At 44.0% G+C, this 20,874-nt stretch overlaps 1 protein-coding gene across 4 annotated transcripts; it reads right to left on the bottom strand.

Moving 5' to 3' along the window:
- Positions 1-296: 296 nt before the first annotated feature.
- On the bottom strand, positions 297-19,504 carry HNRNPF (heterogeneous nuclear ribonucleoprotein F). Of its 4 annotated transcripts, XM_032491764.1 has the most exons (4): positions 8,630-8,810; positions 7,674-7,808; positions 6,035-6,094; positions 297-2,238 (listed from the first exon to the last, which is right to left on the bottom strand). In XM_032491764.1, exon 4 carries the CDS (start codon positions 2,185-2,187, stop codon positions 943-945), a length of 1,245 nt encoding a protein of 414 aa, XP_032347655.1. In that variant the 5' UTR covers positions 2,188-2,238; positions 6,035-6,094; positions 7,674-7,808; positions 8,630-8,810; the 3' UTR covers positions 297-942. The 4 variants fall into 4 exon arrangements, with proteins under 4 accessions (XP_032347655.1, XP_032347656.1, XP_032347657.1 ...); XM_032491765.1 differs by lacking the exons at positions 7,674-7,808; positions 8,630-8,810 and adding an exon at positions 19,410-19,504; XM_032491766.1 differs by lacking the exons at positions 7,674-7,808; positions 8,630-8,810 and adding an exon at positions 18,271-18,364.
- Between the last annotated feature and the right edge of the window lie 1,370 nt (positions 19,505-20,874).

Here is a 20,874-nt window from a genome sequence, read left to right as displayed (position 1 = left end):
ACTCCAGCATAAAGGAAGGGAACAGCAGGGCATTACAAATGGCTGATGAATAGGACATGCTAGCCACAGGAAGCTGGGACTATATGCTCATTCTATTCTCACACTTCCTGGTATGTATTTCTAGTCACCATTTCCACTCACATATTGAACATTTTAAAATATGATTTTTAATTTAGCCTTGTTTTAATACAAGGGAAATTAGTGCTAAATTTTAAAATTCACACTGAAATACAATAGTATTAAAATGAACCACCCAATCATTCTGCTATATTTGGTGAGTAGATAGTCTGTGCCAGTCATTGTGAAAAAGTCTTTTTATTTTAAGAAAAAAATTTAGTTAACAAAAAAATTTAACAAGTTTCACTTAGCAAAATACACCCGAAAGGAAATCACAGTACAAAGAAAGTTTTAAGTCAAGGCCTCACCAATTCCTACAGTATTAGTAATGTGTCTCAATTTTCAAAACTAACTTTTTAAAAGCTTAAACTTAACCTAAAAGATTTTAAATGAAAATAAACTAGAATGAACAAACATGAGAAATGTTCCTCTTTGAATTAGGGATCTAGCACCTTGAGTTTTAAAAAAAGAGAGAGAGAGAGAGAGAGAAAAGCACACCTCCCCAATGTGTTCACGATGATGTAAAAGATCCACATTTAACATACTTAAAACTACTTTATAACTCAGCTATAACATCACTCCAGAAGTACACTACCAAAATATTAATTGAGAAAAGCTGAAAATAGTTTTAGTTTACTCAATATCACATGCTAGAAGAAAGTTTGCATGAGAAAACACTGAAGAGGTAATTTTTTTTAATCCAGATTTCACAAACTCATGGTGCAAAACGGGTCCCACAGCTTCCTCTAGAGTAATAACTGCTTTTCACTGCTTGTTGGCTGCCTGTGAAAATTTGATTGAAATAACTCAAATGCTACTACAAAACTAGTCATACCCTCCCATGCTGTTCTGGCCACCGTAGCCAGCCCCGTAACAGCCACTCACGGATTGGCTCTCAAGGCCACTGTAAGTGGACTGGGTTGACACCCCCATGCCTTGCATCATCTGGCTGCTATAAGCCCCGTTGCTGGCCCCCGTTGTGGAATTCAAGAAAAGTTCTATGTATCTGTGCTGCATGTTGGCCCTGTCTTTGGACATGGCCGCCACAGCTTCTTCATGAGTGGCAAACTCAACATCAGCTTCGCCCGTCACTCTTCCATCAGGGCCAATCTCAATATGGACTCTCACAGGGTTGAGCGGAGAGAAGAAGTTGTAAATGTCGTTCTCCGTGGCCTTGTAGGGCAGCCCCCTCATGTGGACGCAGTGCCCGGTGGTGCTCTGGACAGTGAACTCGCCATCTCCATACCTGTGGTCGTACATCCCAGAGAGACAGTAGCTGAGGTCTCTTCCAAACAGGTCGGTGGTGAAGCCGTAGCCATCGCTGAGGCCGCTGTACTCCTCGTAGCCCCCATAGCCTGCACTGTAGGCTCCGGACCTCATCCTCTCCAGGCCTGCTTGTTTGACAATGCCGATGTACCTCCTGGCTGTGCCGGGGCGGTCATAGGGCCCCGGTCGCTGCACCGACATGAACTTCAGAGGGGGATCCGAGTATGACCTGACTTCTTCCTGACTGCTCTTGAACACCTCGATATATCTGTGCCCTATTCTCTCCTTGTGCTTCCCTAGAGCCTTCTCAGCTAACTCCTGGGAGGCAAACTGCACAAAGGCTTCCCCTGTAATCTTGCCCTCAGGGTCCACAGGCAATGTGATCCCGTTTGGCACGATTTCCAACCCTGAGAAGAACTGAACGATTTCTTCCTTGGTGCATCCAAATGGGAGTCCTCGAAGCCGCACAAAACCATCATTGGCGGTGTCGGCACTGTTTGGACCACTGTGCTTCAACACCCAATCCATCTCGGTTCTGTGGGACTTGAACACCTCAATGTACCGGTGTCCCATGCTTTCCCTGTCTTTTTTAAGGGCCATTTTTACATCTTCTTCTGATTCAAGTTCAACAAAAGCCTCACCACTCTGCCTGCCCTCTCTAGTGTAGATAAAATGAACGCCTGCGGCCCCATCATGAATTGTGCAGGTGGAGAGGAAATTCTGCACATCCTCAACAGAGCAGGACCAGGGCAGGCCACGGAGCTTGACCACAAAACCTTCACCTCCCTCGGGGCCCAACATCATGGACACTTGACAGGGCAGACGTCAAACAAGCTTGGGTGCAACTTTTTGTGGCTGCAAAGAAAGCAAAAACTACTTTACATAATTTTTCATTTAATATGTGCAACAAGAATATGCAATAAATAGCTTCCCCCCTTTTACAGATGAATGAAATTAAATAAAGATGTTAAGAAATACAAATACGTTTGAGCTCAGATTTAACCCTAGGTCTCCCCAAAAATGTTCGTATTACTCACAGATAGCTCAAAAATAACAAATTAAGGGTTGTTTTTCTTTAATAGTGATCTGGAAGTCAGGCAATAAACTAAAATTTACAAATCATAATTATCAATTACTATGAGTTCTAGGAGGGTAGACAGAAGAATGAGTTGAGGTAACATTCAGAAATACTAAAAGAACTCAGAACTGGAGGAAAATAGATGAGCTGTTTTCTTGCATCGCTAAAGTAAAGGATAGATGTGACTCGGTACTTTGAACACAGAAGAACCTAAGTATAAGGCAGAGCATTTTCTTGTTTTATTTATTCCAGATGTCTGTCATGAAATGTGTTAATTCATTTATGACAGTTCCTGAGTGATTTTTAAACTACAATCCTTATATTTAACCTATATGCTTGTTTGTGGCAAGATACTATACAAGCAAAAGGAAGTGATGAATACAACTATTTTAAATCACAATACAGAATAAGATTTTCTTTGATACTGGGATGAACCAGAATCAGTCTTTACATCAGCAACAATGCTGCAAGGACACAAGGAAGCAGTGACTTCCAGAGTCTAAGGAAGCATCATTTTGTTCCTAAATTGTTAACTCAAACATGAGTTAAGTGTGAGGTCAAACTGAAGACATATACAAACAAGCAGATAAGCCCATCAGATTAGTTATGTGTGCTGCAAATACAGAAATCAGATTATATGCTTCTCAGTCTCAAAAACATAACACACAGATTGCTGTTTTGTTGAGACTAGAAGGGAATGACCACCTCCAAGTACAAGAGGCATGCGCGAGCAGTGCCCTTCCTGACAGGGTGTCACTAAGTGCACGTAGCACCTGGTACCACTCACTGCAAGAGTAAAAGTCAAATTCATGTCAAAGGGCTATACTGGGAAGAGGAGAGTTGAGCCAGCAGACAGCAATATATGCATAACTGAGACAATGAAAATATTGATGGGGCCAAAAATATATTCTTGGTCATCAATACTCAAAATGGGCACATGTTAAGTATACGGAAATTACATGTTTCATCAAACTGTCACTGCCCATCAAGCCAACAGATGTAGTCATTAAAATCAGTGATAAGAGAGTTGCCTTTTCAAGAAATCCGGGCACAATGGTTATCACACAGATAAAAGCAGAATCTTACTTCAGATGAATCCGAAAAACATCCCAGATGGAATGGGGTATTGAGCCCAGGAAGATTAGGTATCTGACTGTTTCATACTGGGTACTTAGCACTTCCCCAAGCCCTCAAATGTCTGTGGTAAACCACACTAGTTCTAACCTTCCCCCACCCTCAGCTGATCATCATATCTTCTTAGAGGACTAGAAACCGGCTGAAGGAAATTAGAACAAGGTCTAGGAATTCATAAACAAGGAGTTGCTTCGCCTCATAGCTGAGATCAGTATCCATGACTCTTGCTCTGGTCTCAACTCCACCCATCCCCATGAAATTCTTCTCTAAAGAAACACCATTTTTCCTTATCAATTAAGGAGACTATCACTTCTAACCAATCCCCTTACACTTTCCCTAATACCAACTTTCCCTCCAGCGGATTGCTGATTGGCTTTCCCTTTCAGTAAAATCAAAAAAGGCCTGTCATCTCTACCCCGCACCATTAAAAAGGGCATGATCTCACTCTGCCAAGGATCTCCCAGGCAAAAAACATTTTCTTATCACCATCTAATTTGTTCCTACGGCAGAACTTGACCATCCTCTGAAAATCTCCTCTTGGTTCCTGGCTTTTCTCTTACTTCCTTAGACACTGTCTCTTTGAGCCTTTCCTCATCATTCAACTATAGGCAATCACTGGCCTTTTTGGAGGCAGCCTCACCTGATCCCTAGATCTTCAGGGCCAGCTCTGAGCTCAGGATACGCAAGTTCTCAGTCATAGGCTGAGTTCCATCTATGCACCAGAAATGAATGTAGCCATTTTCTCTCTGAAACTCTTCTATAGCACCCTGGTTGCAGCATAAATAGCCTTACCTGTCATCCAGAGGCTCCAGAATGAAACTGAAGAAAGCCCTGACTACTTCTTTCAGGCCCTTAAATCCAATGAGTTCATCATCTCTTTGCAGTGAACCCATTCTCCACCCTAATCCTTTTCCTAATTTCATGCCCAAATTCTGTTCAGTAACTCTTCTGACTCCAACATGTAAATAAAGGTTTCTCACAGCTCCTCCCTGTCCCTAGCACGCTGCTTGGCTGCTTGGTAGAGTATGAACTCCACCATTCCTTCATGACCTGAAATCATGTTTTCCCCTGCATTGTCCTCAGATCCCTTTCTATGTCTTACTTTCAGTACCAACAGCCCATTCCAGCATATTCACATCTGATCCTCAAACTTTTCCAAGCATAAAGTTGGCACTTCCTGAAGCCCTATCTGCAGCTCGCACCAGTTTTTTTTTGGTGGTGGTGGTGGTGGGGTTTGGTTTAGTTGTTTAAAAAATTTTTTCGAACCCAGTTCAATCCCCAAGACCTTATATATGCTAGGTACACATTCTCCCACTGAGCTATGCCCCTCACCCCTCTCATGTTCTTTTTTCCTTACTATTTTACAGTTTCATTTTGGCAGAGGGAGGCAATTTGGTTTATTTATTTGTATTTATTTTTTAGAGGAGGTATTGGGGATTGAACCCAGGACCTCATGCATGCTAAGCACACATGTTCTTTTAAAGTGACTTTTTCACTCTCCTGTTCTAAGACCTCAGTCGCTTCCCACCGGTTGGAATACAAACCACAAGCCTAAGAGGGTGCTCAAGCCTTGCAACTGTGGCCTGCAACACACTAAGCTCGTATCACTTCTATTAAAAAGAAATCTCTATTCCTGTATTTCTCTGTGCCTGGAATGTGCCAGGCTGTCTGCTCCCTAGAATTTAACACACGTGGTTATTCTCTCTCCAGACTCCACTCAATCTTCTGTCTAGTTAAATCCTACTAATCCTTAGGGTCTCAGCTCAAACACACCACCTTTCCCACAAGACCTTCCCCTTCCATAAATTAAGTCTTATGCTTCTATACTCCCTGAGCATTCTTGCTGTGATTTGTTTAGAAATCTTCAAAAATGCCTTGAGAGCATAGCAGGAAAAGACTTATCTCTTCTGTAGGTCATCGTGGTCCCACCCCCAGCACAGCAGGCCTAAGATTAGCAAGAGATTAACTGATGGCCATGTGGGGCCAACATCACCCTCTAGAATATGGCAGCACAGCTAGATTAAAAAAGACAAGCAAGAAGTGTGTAAAAGAACAGATATTTCGTGTAAGAATTACTTAAAATGCCCAATACAGAACAGAAAGTATAAATGTTTCTTTGTTCCAGAAAATGTTTCAAAAATAAAGTGGTTTCTTCTCTGAATGCAAGATGAAGAGCACTTTTCCAAAACAAGTATCTGTACATTAATTGCACATAAGGCAATAAATACCCTCACTTCTGCCCCCAGAATTCTCTACATTTGGATTCTTCGCAGACTTACATTACTTAGGACATGAACTAAAACTCAGAAATTAAGAGCACTGGGGCTCAAGTTGGATTTAAAGCTAGTGAAAAAACGTTTTTACTTCACACTCAAGAAAACTTTCTGCATCAATAAAATCAATTATAAAGAAATTACTTAAAAAAAAAAAACAGCTCACCTTAGAGAACAGTGAGAGATGCCCACAGTCAGAGACACTCCAGGTAGGCAACGAATTATCCTAAAAAAGAGAGAGAACGTTAATTTTGCCTCAGTGCCCCAGCATTCCCAGAGTGACTACAGAGGCAGCAGTCCCCCGGCTGGGATGGGCTTCTCGGAACCACGCAGCTGCCTCAAATTAAAGTACACACCTGCCACACCCTCGTTTCTAAAAGGTTTACCCTTTTCATAGGGTAATGCAGAGAGTAACAGCCACTCCCACTTGCCTTGAGAGATTTTCTCAGTACCGGAGTTCTATACAAGGTAAGGAAATTTAGATATTTCGATATCCAGGGCGGGAGGGGCACCGTCAGGGTGGGGCCTGGGCAAGGTCGGATGGGTCCCAAGAAGCCAAGGGCGGGGAAAGCCGCGCAGACCTGCACGGGACACGGGGGAGACGGGGCCAGATTTTCACTGGAATGGGCTCCAGGGAAAGGTTATTTGCTAGAAACTGATCTAACAGAATTTACAATTCACAAGTATCCCTATAGGATTGGGTGGAGATACTCAAAAGACCTTTCTTTCCTAGTTTTATTTGACAACTTCATTTCTTGTGACTTGTATTTCTAACACTGATCTTTTAATTAACTGAGGAGGAATGGGAAGGAGAGAAAGAAATAATGCTTTAACAGGAAAATCACTACCATAACATACAGCCACAGGACAAAGACGTCCCCAAAAGACTAGGATATGTGCTTAAGCCCAGGAGATACTCTGATAAATAAGGTACATTCTTAGTTTTAGAAACACAGAATTGAGAAACTCAAGTTAATTTCTCTAAGCCCGCTGTCTTAGTTATCTGCCATGCTTACTAGCGATCTAATTATTAGGACATGCACACCCAGGGCGGCCTGAAGCACCGAAGCCGATTTCCACAAGACTGAACCGTGGCGCGCACACATTTGAAACGCTGTAGAACACTGGTCCCCCACCCTCTCCACGCCTGCACCCTGTAATCGCCGGAGGAGTGTTACAAAATACTGCTCTTGGATCCTGCACCTGGAGATTGATTCAACTGTACGTACAGAAAGGGAAGCAACCAAAGATTTTAATTTTGCACAACTCACCCCAACGACTGGACTATAATGGAAGTGCACAAACGGACCACCCAAGAATCTTATTAAAATGCAGATTTTAAAACAATAGATCTGGGCTGGGGCCCAGATTCTGCATTTTCAACAAGTTTCCTGGACTCCTGGGAAGCTCTCCAGAACGCGCTGTTCCTCACTCTACTATACTGGTTAGACAAGATTTAGTTCGGATCGAGGTAGACCAATCAAGATAAACAGGGTGCGCCTCCAGCGCGCGACTGACTAGGTTTATCAACGGAGTACACAGGGCGGTCTAAACTGCACCCCCACCTTCTTGTTCAGGGACGGGAACTCGGCGGGACCTGGCTTCACCCTCCTTTATTTGTGTTCCAGGAAGGCCTGAAAAGCATTTCCGTCCTCACTTGTAAACGAACTGTAACCTACAACCGGCAGCACGCACAAGCCAGATTGTCCTGGGTGTCTTGCTCAGAAAGTTCTACTCTTAAATCACAGACCGCGCGGGAGACGCCGCCTCAGGATTACGCGGTTGACTCTTGCCCTGAGACTTACCGCTGAAAGCAGGACCGTTTTCTACTTTCATCAAGCAAGCGTGGTTTACAGCGAAAGGACCCCCAATTCCACTCGACGCTTAAAAACGCAGACGATTCCGGGCAAAAGCCAGGTGCATCTCCTTTTGTTATTAACCTGAAATTGAAACTCAACTGGCTGTGGGCAAACGCCTCGTTCGAGAGCTGAAAGTGCGGTTTGAAGCTCGCGGCCGCGGGCCGCCAGGGGCGAGTCTGAGCGATTCGGCGGGAAGCTCGGTATCGCGCCCGGACGCCAAGCTTCTGGCTGGGCCGCCTGGCAAGATGAAGCGGCTCGCTCGGCCTCCACCCGGGGATACGAAAGCCTCGAACCCGCCCAGCTAGCCCTACAGGAAGGCCCGACGCCAGGGAGCCCCATCCCCGGGCCTGGGCGGGGTCAGCGGGAGCTTCCGGGGCGGGGCGAGCTACGGGTGGGGGAGGGGGAAGAGGCTTCCCGGGCCTCGCGAGGTGGGGGAGGGGAAGGTCACGAGGCGAAGGCTCACCGGGCCCGGTGGGGGGGGGGGTCGCGGGGCGGGCGGAGGGGGGCTTACTAGGGCTGCGGGAACAAGAGTTTTCACGCCGGGGAGTGTGGCGGCAAGTGTTGGGGGTTAGGTGGGCAAGAGTTCTCGGGCCAGGTTTCCCGGCGCCGCGGGGGGAGGGGGCGGGGCTCCGGAGTCAGGGGCTTCGTGGGGCGGCCAGGAAAGAGTTCCCGGGACCCGGGGTGGTGGGGCGGGGGGCTCCCCGGGCTGGGGGCGGAGCTCCCGGGTCGGGTCGGGGGACTTCCTGGGGCAGCAGGGAGCGGGGGGAGCTCGTGGGGCAGGAAGGGGGAAGAAAGAGTTCCTGAGGTAGGAGCGGCTGTTGGGGGAGGAGGCGGGGAAAAGTTCCCGGGAACCGCGGGGGTCTGGGGGCGCAGACGGGGGTCGTCCGCTCGCGGCGGCTCACCACGACGGGTCCGAGGCCTGGAGTCCGGAAGGCCGGCGCGCGGGGCTGCGTCCCGGAGGCAGAGGCCGCGTGACTAGGAGGGCGGCGAGCCGGACGTGGGTCACGGGGTGTAAAGGAGGAAGTGCCACCGACGGGCCCGCCAAGATGTCACCAATGGAAACGCGTCCTGCAGGTGCGGCCCGCGGCCCCCGCGGTCGGCCAAGGGAGGAAGTGGGAGGAGGAGGAAAGAAAAGCAACGAGGAAGACGGGTCTGCGTGAGCTCTCAGGAGAGGTGCCAGGGTGGAGAAAAGTCCAGAGTACGGGCAGAGGGGAGGGGTGGACGGGCACCACTTACGTGGAAGGAGCCACCGTAAAATTAAAAAAAAAAGAAAAAAAACATCTCTGAAGACAAGAAGAATTCAGAATTGAAACTAATGGACGAAAGGTGGAAAACAACCTCTTTGTATACCTTGTTTTGTACATTTGGGCAGAGCCATGTAAGTATTTTGCACAATTCTAAAAAGACTAATTTTAAAACATGCAATTCTTAAACTTTATACCTAACAAGCAATTACACATTATGAACCTTTGAATTCTAATTCAAATGAACTGGAAAACAATTACAAGGCAACTGGAGTAATGTCAGCAGTGACTGAATTTACATTAAGAAGTTATAAAATTTTAGTTGCAACTATGCCGCTATGATTCTTTTAAGTCATTAAAGAAACATCTGATGTCTAGAATCTTTCTAAATCTGAGTTGAGGGAGTCGGATAGCAGATGAAACATGGACCAGGATTTAGTAATTACTGAAGCTGGGGGATGGGTACATGTAGTTTCATCATACTTTTGTCTCTACTTCTGTGTATGTTTAACCCTTTTAAGAATAAAAATATTTTTAAAAGAAAAAAGTCTTAATCTATTTACTAAAAATAAAACTACAGAATTTACAGAAAAAAGGAATGGTACTAGGTGAGAATATGATGATGCGGTCTGCAAAGTCAGACTGTGGGAAACTCTTAAAAGGACAACAGCCACTCCGACAAAATAGCTCCAAGGGAGCACTTACTGAATAAAATAAATTTAAGAGAATTATCAAGGATTCACAATGCATGGGACATATTCAGATCTTGATTCAAAGTGGTACACATTTATAAGACAAGGAGATAAATGAACACTGATTAGAATTTTGATAGTAAAGTATTATATTTACTTAACATTAGATATGATAAAATTTAGTTATGTTTAAAAATAAAGGAATTAATTTTTAGAGATACATTTTGAAATATCTGTGGGTGAAATGGTGTGATGGCTGGAATGTGCTTCAAAATTATCTGTGAGTAGGAAGTAGGTGGGAGATGTAGAGAAAAACTGTCCATGACTGGTGATTGCTGAAACTGGATGACAGGAATCAAAATCCAGCCATCCCATGGAAAGTGAAAAACAGACACTAAAAACTCATACATTCAAGAAAAATGAAACAATAACGTGAAGGAAAATTAAGCCACAAAATTGGCTTATTTCTGGAAAGACTGTCTCTACAGAAATGAGTACCTTGACTGCTTCATAAGCATTTTACTTTTTAAAATCCTCTTCGAAATATATTCTGGGTAATTTATATAACTGGCATACATTTTCTCACTTATTTTATTTAAATATATTCACTGCAGTTAAGTATTTTTACATATGCCTCTTTGACTTAACTGGCTGGTGACAATGGCTAGGTAAGTGTTAATAATCGATCAGTCATGATAGGGTTCCCACCTGGTGAGGAACAACATGTACAGAAGACACCGGGGAACGTTATGCTGAGACAGAAAAGCACCTGAAAACACAGAAAGCAGCCAGGGCTGAGATCAACAAGGGAGGGAAGCAGAATAAGAACCTCCAAAGCCCTGAAGGACTGGTTCAGTATTTTGGACTTTATTCCAAGGCCAATGGGAAGTCACTTAACTGTTTCAAAATGGGATGTGGTGTAATTTGAGTTTTGCTTTTCACCAGAACAGTCTAGCTGCTCTTTGGAAAATGAATGGTGGAAACAGATGCATGGAGATGAGATGGGAAGAAATGAGAAGTTTAGGAAGAACTGATGGTACTCTGCAACAGAAATATTGTGGTAGAAATTGAAGCACATGAAAGGATTTGAATGATGTGCTGTAGATAAAATTTACCCAACTTGGAGAGTCATTCATTAACCCAGAAATATTGTGCACTGACAAGATCCAGGTCCTGTGCTAAGTCCACAGAACAGTGGACTAGGAAATCAATAAAGAGAGGAACAAATAAACATGATGACAAATCCTGAAATAACCCAAAATTAGAAAATGGGATTCTGAGGAAGAGACATTTAAACAGACCAGAAGCATGAGCGGGGCTAGAATGTTAAAACCTTTTTTCCGCCTGGTAAAAAGCTATGGTTTAAAAGTAGTATTCAGAAGACCATATTATTCTTTTTTTCTCCTTTGTACATTACCTATTTATTTCCCCCTGGATACTTGTTCAAATTATTTTTAAATGTATCCCTTTGTCAGGTTATGTTGGTGTTGGCTGCTTTAAAAATACTTTTATTTTGTGGTGAATCTTTTTCTATTAAATTCAAAAGGGAAGTTTAGATACCATATCTGCTGCTTATATCAGTTTTCCACTTGCCGAGCACCAACAGGTCTGGAGAAGAAGCAATTCCCTGTCATAGGACAGTATATGAGCAGAGACCAGACCCCTATTTGTTTACAGGTGTTTTACTGTTATACTGGAAATTCCATTAGAAAACTCCAGTCTCTTTGAAACCAGTAGTTTTATAAAGTCCCAACTGAGTGGTTCTTAAAACACTTTTTTGCTCTCAGGGACTCAACTCAGAATAGGATGCAAGTCTTGATCAGCTTTTTCAAAAGTGTACCCCACCTCCCCCAGAGCTGTACCGAAATTTTCAAGGGGTCATGCAGCTGAAGTGTGAGAACTGACCCAATTTGCACAACATGCCAAGTTCAATACATAAAGCTTCCTAAGGTCTATTAAAGAGAGAAACTACAGATGGATGGTTAAATACATCAACATTTTAAGTGATGGATAAAAATGTAGTAATAGTAACAAAGAAGATATGTCATAATCTGTAAGCAACAGGAAAGCTATCTTCCATTATCTTTTAACTCTTAGGCTCTTTATTTTTCTGTAGCTGTCTCATGGTAATACTACACTGTTTTCCTCAGTGTTCATTTCTCAAAAGCTGTCTTAACTAAAAAGCAAAAATAGTGTAATGTAAATTATAGGTAGTGTAGGTAAATTCTAACTATAATGCCTGTGTTGAAATTGACACAAAGGACAAATTTTTAGCCAACATAGCACAGGCAACCATTGATCTATGATATTATTGATTGCATTTTGCAGGTGACTGAAGAATCAAGATCTAAAGACATAACAGGAAAAAAAAAATCAGGTGGGGTGTTCATAAAAAGAAACACTGCTATTAGACTTCCACTGCTAAAGATAAAATCTGTTCTCAACAGAGGGAACTACTTCGTCATCATATTAACTGGTAGGGCTCACCTCATAGTAGGAAATATGATTCTAGCTTAGCTAAGAAATGGAGGTTGGGAGTAGGGGGAGGGAAAGGAGGGATTTTGATAAAGAAAATACAATCGCTAAAATAGCTCCCAACCACCAGCTCTACCAACTGTCCTGTGAATGAGCAGAAGGCCTCAAGAGGCCCGTGGGTTACACTCATGGTCTCTAGGGAGACCTTTGCAGCACATGCCCACAGCCCCCTCTTGAGGCCTAGAGCTTCCTCCTGGGACTCAGTGGAGAGCTGACACCTAGTGTCACCATGCAGCTGCTGCAAGAGTGGAGACTGCTGTAACTAACTCCCTGCTCAGGGGACCACAGCACACTGCCCTGGGGAGTGGAGAACAGAGAGCCAAGAGGGGGAAAGGAACATGACCATGTGCTCCAGCACTAGGATACCACAAATCACACAGCAGGTTAGAAGAGCAGTTTTCAGGGAACAAGATGTGCACACACACACCTGAAACTAACCACACTGTGAATCAAAGACTTCAATAAGTAACTAAGTAAGAGGAAAAAGTACTACACAAAACTATTTTAACAGGAAAAATAACAAGCACTTTCAGATACTCAGTTACAGAATAAAGAACTTTCCAGTGCTAAAAACTGAGTTTTTATAAAGTTAGTAATGAATTGAAAGAAAGGATAGTGGCTTGGAAAACCAAGTGTTCTAAACAGCCCAAACAGAAGAAAATTTAAAAAACAGTAAGGGGAAAATGATATGAACTTCAGAGAACTAAGATAATTACATAAGACAGGAGAAATGGCATGTGAATGATAGGGTTTCCAAGAGAAAAACACAAAATGGAGGCAAAAGAGAACTCATCAAGAATGGAAGAAAACTTTCCTGGCTTAAGATAAACTCGGTTGTGTAATTCCCAACAGATACTTCAAAAACACACAACCCAGGCAAGCATATGTTAGTAAAACTCCTAAATTTAAAGTACAGAGAAAAATTGCTTTGGAAAAAGAACAAGTTAGGTACAAAGGATAAAAATATGGTAGCCACTAGCCACATGGGGATGCTAAGCATGTGAAATGTGGCAAGCACAAATCGAGATGTGCCAAGTATAAAATTTAGTACCTATAAAATGAATTTCAAAGATTATAAAAGAACATAAAATCTCTCAATTTTAACGTATTGATTATATGTTGAAATGATATTTTGGATGTACTGAACTCATTAAAATATACTAAATTAAAATATTAAAGCATTTCCCAACTTACTTTACAAAGCCAGTACAGTGTCCCCAAAATTCATATACTGAAGTCTCAACCCCCCAGGTACCTCAGAATGTGACCAGATTTGGATATAGTCTTTACAGATGTAATTAAGTTTAAAATGATATAATTACGATGGGCTATATTCCAATATCACTAGTGTACTTATGAGGGGAAATTTGGACACAGATAAGCAGAGAGAACCATAGACACCTTAATACAGGACTTATAGCCTCCAGAACTGTGAAACAACACACTTCTGTGGTTTAAGCTACCCAGACTTCAGGACTTTGTTATGGCAGCTGTACAAGCTAATACACCTGTAGATATCAAAACCAGACAGACATCACAAAACAACCCCTATGAGCATAGATGCAAAATTCCTCAACAAAATACTAACAAACTGAAACCAGCAACCTATAAAAAGGATTATGCACCATGACCAAGTGGGATTTATCCCAAGAATGCTTAAGGGTGTTTCAACGTAAGAATATGTTCTGGAATTAGATAGTGGTGATGGGTTTTTACAACTTCGTGAATATACTAACCTCCCCAACTGCCCCCCCTCAAAATCCCTCTGAACTATACCCTTTAAAGGGGCGAACTGAATGGTATGTGAATCTTATTATTTAAAAATTAAAAAAAAATTCATATAATTCTACTGGACAGCACTAATCTAACCAAATAATCATGTAAAGCAGAACAGAGACCTCAATTAAGGGAAGATGAAGAATGGAGATGACAATGATGGACCATTTTTGCAACATAAATAGACTTATAAGGAAAGACTGTGATAGGAATTTGTAATATTTATTATGAAAGTCATACTATCAGGGAAACCTATAGTTTAGATTTTTTTTCATTCTTGTCATTTCCCCCCCTTAAATGATTACCGCTTTTTGTGTCCTGTTTAAGAGATCTTTTTCCTAGTCCAAGGCCATATGGATTTTTTTTAACCTTCTGAAGTTGTTGTTTTCATCTACATTTTTAACATATTGATCTACAATAAACTTGGAATTGATTTTCCAAGAGTTTCATTATTAGTTTATCAAGTTTCACAGGCTAATTTCACTCATGAACTCATATGAAAAAACCCTAAATAAACATTCGCCAACCAAATCCGAAATACACAATGCTATTTAACACATCATGACCAAGTTGGGTTTATTCCAGGAATGCAGTTATAGTTCATCATTTCAAAGTCAATCACTGAACTGTCACACTGACATATTAATGAAGGTAAAATATGAGTTAGCTAAGCATTTTTCATGTTCTTTAAGAAATGCTAATATCCTAAATAACAAAAGATAAAAAAAAAAAAAAGATGAATTACACTATATATTGGAAGTAGGGAAAAACTTTCCTGACCATGACTCAAAACCCATTATATTAAAAATAACAAACAACAAAACCCAATCATTATATAGGAAAATACACACATACACAAAACAACCCAAACCTCATGCATGGCTAAAAACACTGTAAGCTAAGCAAAAATACCAATGATTAAAAAAAAAGATACTTGCAATTTATTTTCCCAAGGTGTTAATATCCTTAATATATTAAAGAGCTTCTAAAAAGAAAAAAAAAAGGAAGTCAAACAATCCAAGAAGGAAAATTGGGCTAGAGTTACAGACAGATGATGGAAAAAGAAATGCCCTTAAACACGAAAAGATGCTCAACTTCACCCATGTAAGATAAATTAAAATTTTAAATGAAATAACATTTAAAATACCCATCACATTGGCAAAAATACCGAAGTTGGATAACAAACTCACTTGCTGAGGTTGTTGATAAGCAGACTCTCAGATACTATTTGTGTAAACACTAAGTTCAACCCCCATGGCCAAAAAGGGAAAAGACACTTGTGAAGGCTATTCATTGCAGCACTAGTTCTAATAGAGAAAGACTAGAACAGCCCAATTGTCCATCACTAGAGGTCCAGTTGAATAAGCTTTGGTGGAGTGTTATACCTTAAACCAAGAAAACCAAAGACCACTGAGGTTGTATCAAGAAAGTCAGGAACCAATTTGAAGGGCTCCCACTGGCCAAAAATTGGATTAATTTGAGCATCAAAGAGAATAAAAGCTGCAATAGATTTAAACACATCCTATATGTAAAAACCCACAACTTATGATACCAGAAAAATTACTATCTCTGGCACATGCTAGGGATTCAATTCATTACACTAGATATTTATAAATACGAGGAAGGAATCAAAAACTTAAACTGTCTTTTATAAAGTACACCAGAGAGTAATCAAATGATTAAGAAGATTTCCTCTCTATAAAGTACTCCTGCTAATAAATGAGAAGGAATATTTAATTAAAATATAACTGATTTGGAAACTTAATTAACAAAACAATGGATCTAGAGAACAACCATCAATGGCTGCTAACATCACAAAGGCAGAACACCAACCAGTATGTGCCTCTGGCAGGAGCATACAGCACCTCCACGGCAGTGTTTCCCCAAAGAATCTCAACGGAATCAGAACAGCCTTAAGAGGTAACTACCATTTTACAGGAAATGCATAGGACAGAGATTCAAACACCACCACAGGAATGCGCTCAGAAAAATCCTGTGGGGAACGAATTCTATATGACAGAACCTGATTTGCACAAACGAAGATCTTAAGCATAGAGAAACGTTATATCATCACAATAAAGCCTATTGTTACACCTGAAAGGTAGGTGGTACAAATTGAGATGTGCTATAAAATAAGTACACACTGGATTTTAAAAGCTTAGTTTGAAAAAAAAAAAGCACGAAAAATATAATTTAAAAAATTGTATTACATAATGAAATATGTTGGATCTATTTTAGATGTATACGATGTTAAGCTAAATTCTTAAAGTGAATCACATCTGTTTCTTTTTATTAGAAAATGCAAAATTACTATGTGGCTTGCATTATTTCTATTGGACAGTGTTGGTTGCTCTGTCTTACAACTTAAGAGCAATGTATCTACCAAATATATAATGACCTTGCTTGGATCCCAAATCAAACCAACCAGCTATATAAAAACATTTATTACACAATCAGGTTCATTTGAACACTGGAAATTTGGTATCAAGGAATTACAAATTCTTTTAGGTCTGATAATGGTATTGTGGTTATTTTTTTAAATCCTTAGAAATACAAATAATTGTGGATAAAAATCTTACTAAGTCTGGAATTTGCTGTAAAATAAGCCAGGCTGGTCTTAGATGAGCCTGGTTCTCCCTCTGCCCAGCCTTTCATCTTCTACAAGAACCCTTGTTCAGGGCAACTAAGTAGGGGTAGGGGCCCTGGCAGAACACTGTCCCTGTCAGACAGACCCGAGTCCCAGTCCCAGCTTTATCCCTAAGGACACATCTATATTATGCTAACAGTAATGCCTCCTTATAGGCTGGTCATGAGCATGTGATTAGAAAATGTAGTAAACACCTAGCTCTGTGTCTGGATCCAGTAAGGGCCAATTAATGGGATTCTACAGAGTCTGAGAGACAGAGCGCAGATGCGACAGGGGAGGTTGGTGGGTAAGTCACCACAGTGGAAAGAGGCCCCTCCCATTTCTGTAGGCCCTCCAGGCACCTACTCCAACCGACATTCCTATGTCTCCACTCTCCCTCAGTTTTGGCTTTATCCAAGAATGAACTCTCTTCCTATTTAATCACTCCTTTCCCTTAAATCAATTCACGTTTTTATTTGAGTTATTTTTTAAAGGGAGCTTTAGTAACAATACTCAAGTGAAAACCAGTCACATGCCAGTTTAAAAAAGGTAACAAAAAGCAAATAGTACAAAAAGAATGTTACTAAAATTTAAAAAACCTAAAAATAAAAAAAGACCGTAACATAAAAATATACCTAATCAATGAACAGAAATGCATACAGGATCCCCAACGCAAAGGATGGCCTTGCTTAACACCAGTAATAAAGCAATCTCTCCCAATGTTCATTAAAAGCAAAACTACTTATTTTAAAATGAAGATGTCTAGAAGTTAGCACTGAAAACACCACTTTTCACTGACAGATCCCAATATATTTTTTGTCTAACCAGAGAACCCAAGGTATTTTCATTCCTAACAGAAATTCAGAAACATAGTTAACTTTTAAAGACGTGACTAAAATTAACAATGAGGTCGGTAGTTTCGATGATGTTTTTAACTAAGAAATTATTTGCTGCCTTCAACTATCCCTGCTCTACCAGGGTCCGAACATCCGAGAACGGCCGCCAACCTCTGGGGTCGGGGGGGGGGGCTACTCCCCTCCGCCACCCTACCCCAACCCTGGCGGTTCCGGGAAGCGGCCGCGACCACAAGCCCCCCCCACCCCCCAGCACAGCCGCTCGCGGGCCCCTCACCCGCAGCGACAGGCAGGAGCCGCCGGAGTCTCAAAAACAGTTGTAAAGCACGTTGGTGCGTCTCCGACCCCCAAAGGGAAGGAAACTGCCGCGAAGGGCGTCTTGGGGGACGCAGATGCCCGGGGAAGGGGAGGCTCCCCGGGGCCTGGGGGTTGTCTGGCGGGAACCTGTGGGGGTCCTCTGAGAGCCCCTTTAAGTACAGATTAACCGGGAGGAGCCTGCGGCCCCCAACCGTTTCCGTAAGACCAGGTCTCGGGACCGGGGCCGGTCGGGTCCCCGCGGCTCGCGCAGCGTCACCCAGGCCGCCCGGCGCCACCGTCAGTGAACCACGAGGGAACCCGGGAGGCAGAGGGCGCCGCGCGAGCGCCGGCAGCGTCCAGAAGTTTCTCGGGCTCAGTCGGTAGTCAGCAAAGATACATTCAAAGATCAAAGAAGTACAGGGCAAGGAAAAAGAAATGGCCGGTTAAGTTCGCTCAGAAGCCTGCTCACAGCAGGTAAAGACGAGAACCCGAGTTTTAACCAAAATGCCGACACGATACCTCTGAGAGCGGGAGTCAAACGCAGACAGGTTCAGGGCACACACGCAGCACGGAGAGGGGAAAAAAGGCCGCAAAGACGGAAAGCGGAGGTTCGGCGGGAACGTGGGAGGGGGGAGGAGTCAGTTCAAACCAGTCTTGCGCAACTGTCGGACGCCTCCAGCCACGTGAAAGTACTGCTTTCATTTTTAAATGAGCCCCTTCTCCGACCGTCGCTCGTTGCCCTCACTCTACGCCTGGCAGGGGCGCTCGGGCTCTGCTCCCCCTGAAGTCCGCGTGAGGCTCTCCTTCCCTTCCTCGCTTCGGGCCCTACCTCCCCAAACCCCAAATCTCAGCTCCCGGTCCAGTCTCGGATTGTAAGGCCCTTCACCTCAGGCCCACCTCCCCGAAGTCCAAATCTCAATTCCCCGGTCTCCGGGTGTGCGGCCCGTGACCTTAGACCCCACCTCCCCCGACCCTAAATCTCAAGTCCCGCAAACCCTTCCCCTCAGTGAGCCCAGTCCCGTGTTGGACCCCAGGTGTGTGGCACTTCACCCCAGACCGCACTTCCCTGACCTCCCCACCCCCTACTCAAATCTCAGCCCCTCCGTCCCCGGTCGGTCTCCGTGTGTGCGGCCCTTGACTGCAGACCTCTCCTCTCCCTATCCCAAATCTCAGCTCCTCAGTCCTCACCCCCACGGGCCGCAGTCCCCAGTTGGTTAGCGGGTGCGGGACTCGGGACACGCTGCCCGTCCCACCCCTCACCTCGGGCTTCGAGTCTGCACACTCCCGCCCTTATTCACATTTGGCACCTCTGTCGTCCCTCTGAGCACCTAAAGGAGGGTGGAACGCGGGGGACTTGGCAGTTGTAGCTGAGGCAGTTGAGGCTTGTTTACCGTCACCATGGAAACCCCTGGCAGCGCGCCCTGGGCGGGGCTCCCGGGGGGCGGGGTCAGGCGCGCAGCGGGCCTGAGTCCACAACTCCCGCGCGTCTTGCGCACGCGGAGCTTCCGGAAGCCCTTCTACCCTCGACGTGCCCTGCCCCCCCCCGCCCTCCGGCCTTGCGCCCAACCACCCAGGAACACCAGCCTGAGAAGCCCACGCTCCCGCCCCGCTTCCGGCTGCCGCCGTGAATGCGGGCCGGTTCCCCTGCAGAACCCCACCTTTCTCTCCAGTAAGACGCGGAGCAGTCCCACTTCCAAGACCGAGCCGGAAGGACGCAAAGACCACGACGGGGTGGAGTCCCCGTGGCGAACTTCCGGGGGTGGAGCCGCGAGGGCGCCATTGTGACGCACCCGGAGCAGAGCCAGCGATTGGTCGGCCAGACTTGGGGCGGGGCCGAGGCCTGCAGAGCTTGGGTGGTGCGGGGAGAAGGAGCGGCTGGACCTTGCTCAGGAGAGGGACGTAGGTCGCTGAGCGCTCCTGAGCTTCTAAAGATACTGACTCCGAGAGTTTCCCAGTGAGCCCAAAGGGTGCCTGGATTGAGGACCAGCGTGACAGAAGAAAATGAGAGTCTTTTCCTGCCGAGGAGAAAGAGGGAACCGAGAATACCGGAGACAAAGGCGGCTTCTGCGGCAGGGTTTAGGGAAGAATTAGTAGGTTGACTGAGGTTGCTCACGTGATTATCCCTTAGGCTGAGAAGCCCCGGTGCCTCCGAAGGTGACCCAGATGACTCAGGGGGAATGTAGAGTTTTCAGTCAGTGAGCACCTAAGTCGACAGGCTGGATGGAAATGGTTACCCTGCCTGAGGCAGTGGAGCTGGGGTTTTTTATGTGTTCTGGGATTAGTAATTATTACCATTTTATTTTTAGAGACTCGGTTCATAAAGAGGACGATATCAAGGCACTCATCACAGTTTATGCAGAAGATCTTCTAAAATCATCAGTTAAGGGAGTACTTGGAATAGGGATAGATTAGGAATGGCCGACTCTAGTAAAGGAAAGAACACGGTTTCTCAAAAGAAGCTGATTCCAGGAAAGACGAAAATGGGAAGAGTAAAAAGCTGAAGCTGTCAGGGGAGGTGAAAATGTACCATAAAATTAATCTGAGGCATAATTACAGAAAACAGGTCCTACAAAAATCAGATAGGTATTCCTAAGAAGCCTAATGACAACACAGCTGGTACTGTAGAAAAGTCTGTTTCTTGAGGGAAAATGCAAGTAGCTGAGGCAAATATTAAAATTATGCCAATAGTAATGATGCTTCAGAATTTAGAGACTGTGAAAGCAGGTCCAAGAAGATACGTTCATGCAATCTAGTAAGAGAGCCTCTGAGCCAGGTGGGCTTTTTGAACTCCTCATCAAGTCTGACAGTTCTCCAGCATTCATCAGTGATGCAATAATCTTTGAGGTCTTCTCTGAACAAAAGACTAGGGCCTTGTCCTGATTATGAGCACCACCTTGTTCCTAGGGAGTTACCCCAGGTGTCCTCCAAGACATCTTTTGGCAAGTGAGTCATTTGTAGGCCCTCTTCCACAGTAAGGGCTGGAATCACTTCGATTGGTGCCACAGATCCCAGGTCTGTTCGACAGATGTCTGTCTCATGTCACTAATTGGAGGAGGCTTGCCCCCACCCCTGGTCTACTTGGACTGCCTCCTCAACTGTGGGGCTTTAGAGGCCTCCACCTTT

Source organism: Camelus ferus, chromosome 11 (assembly GCF_009834535.1).
Source record: "Camelus ferus isolate YT-003-E chromosome 11, BCGSAC_Cfer_1.0, whole genome shotgun sequence".
Classification (NCBI taxonomy): domain Eukaryota; kingdom Metazoa; phylum Chordata; class Mammalia; order Artiodactyla; family Camelidae; genus Camelus; species Camelus ferus.
Note: the sequence above shows the minus strand (reverse complement) of the source record. Positions and strands in the feature narration are given on the sequence as shown.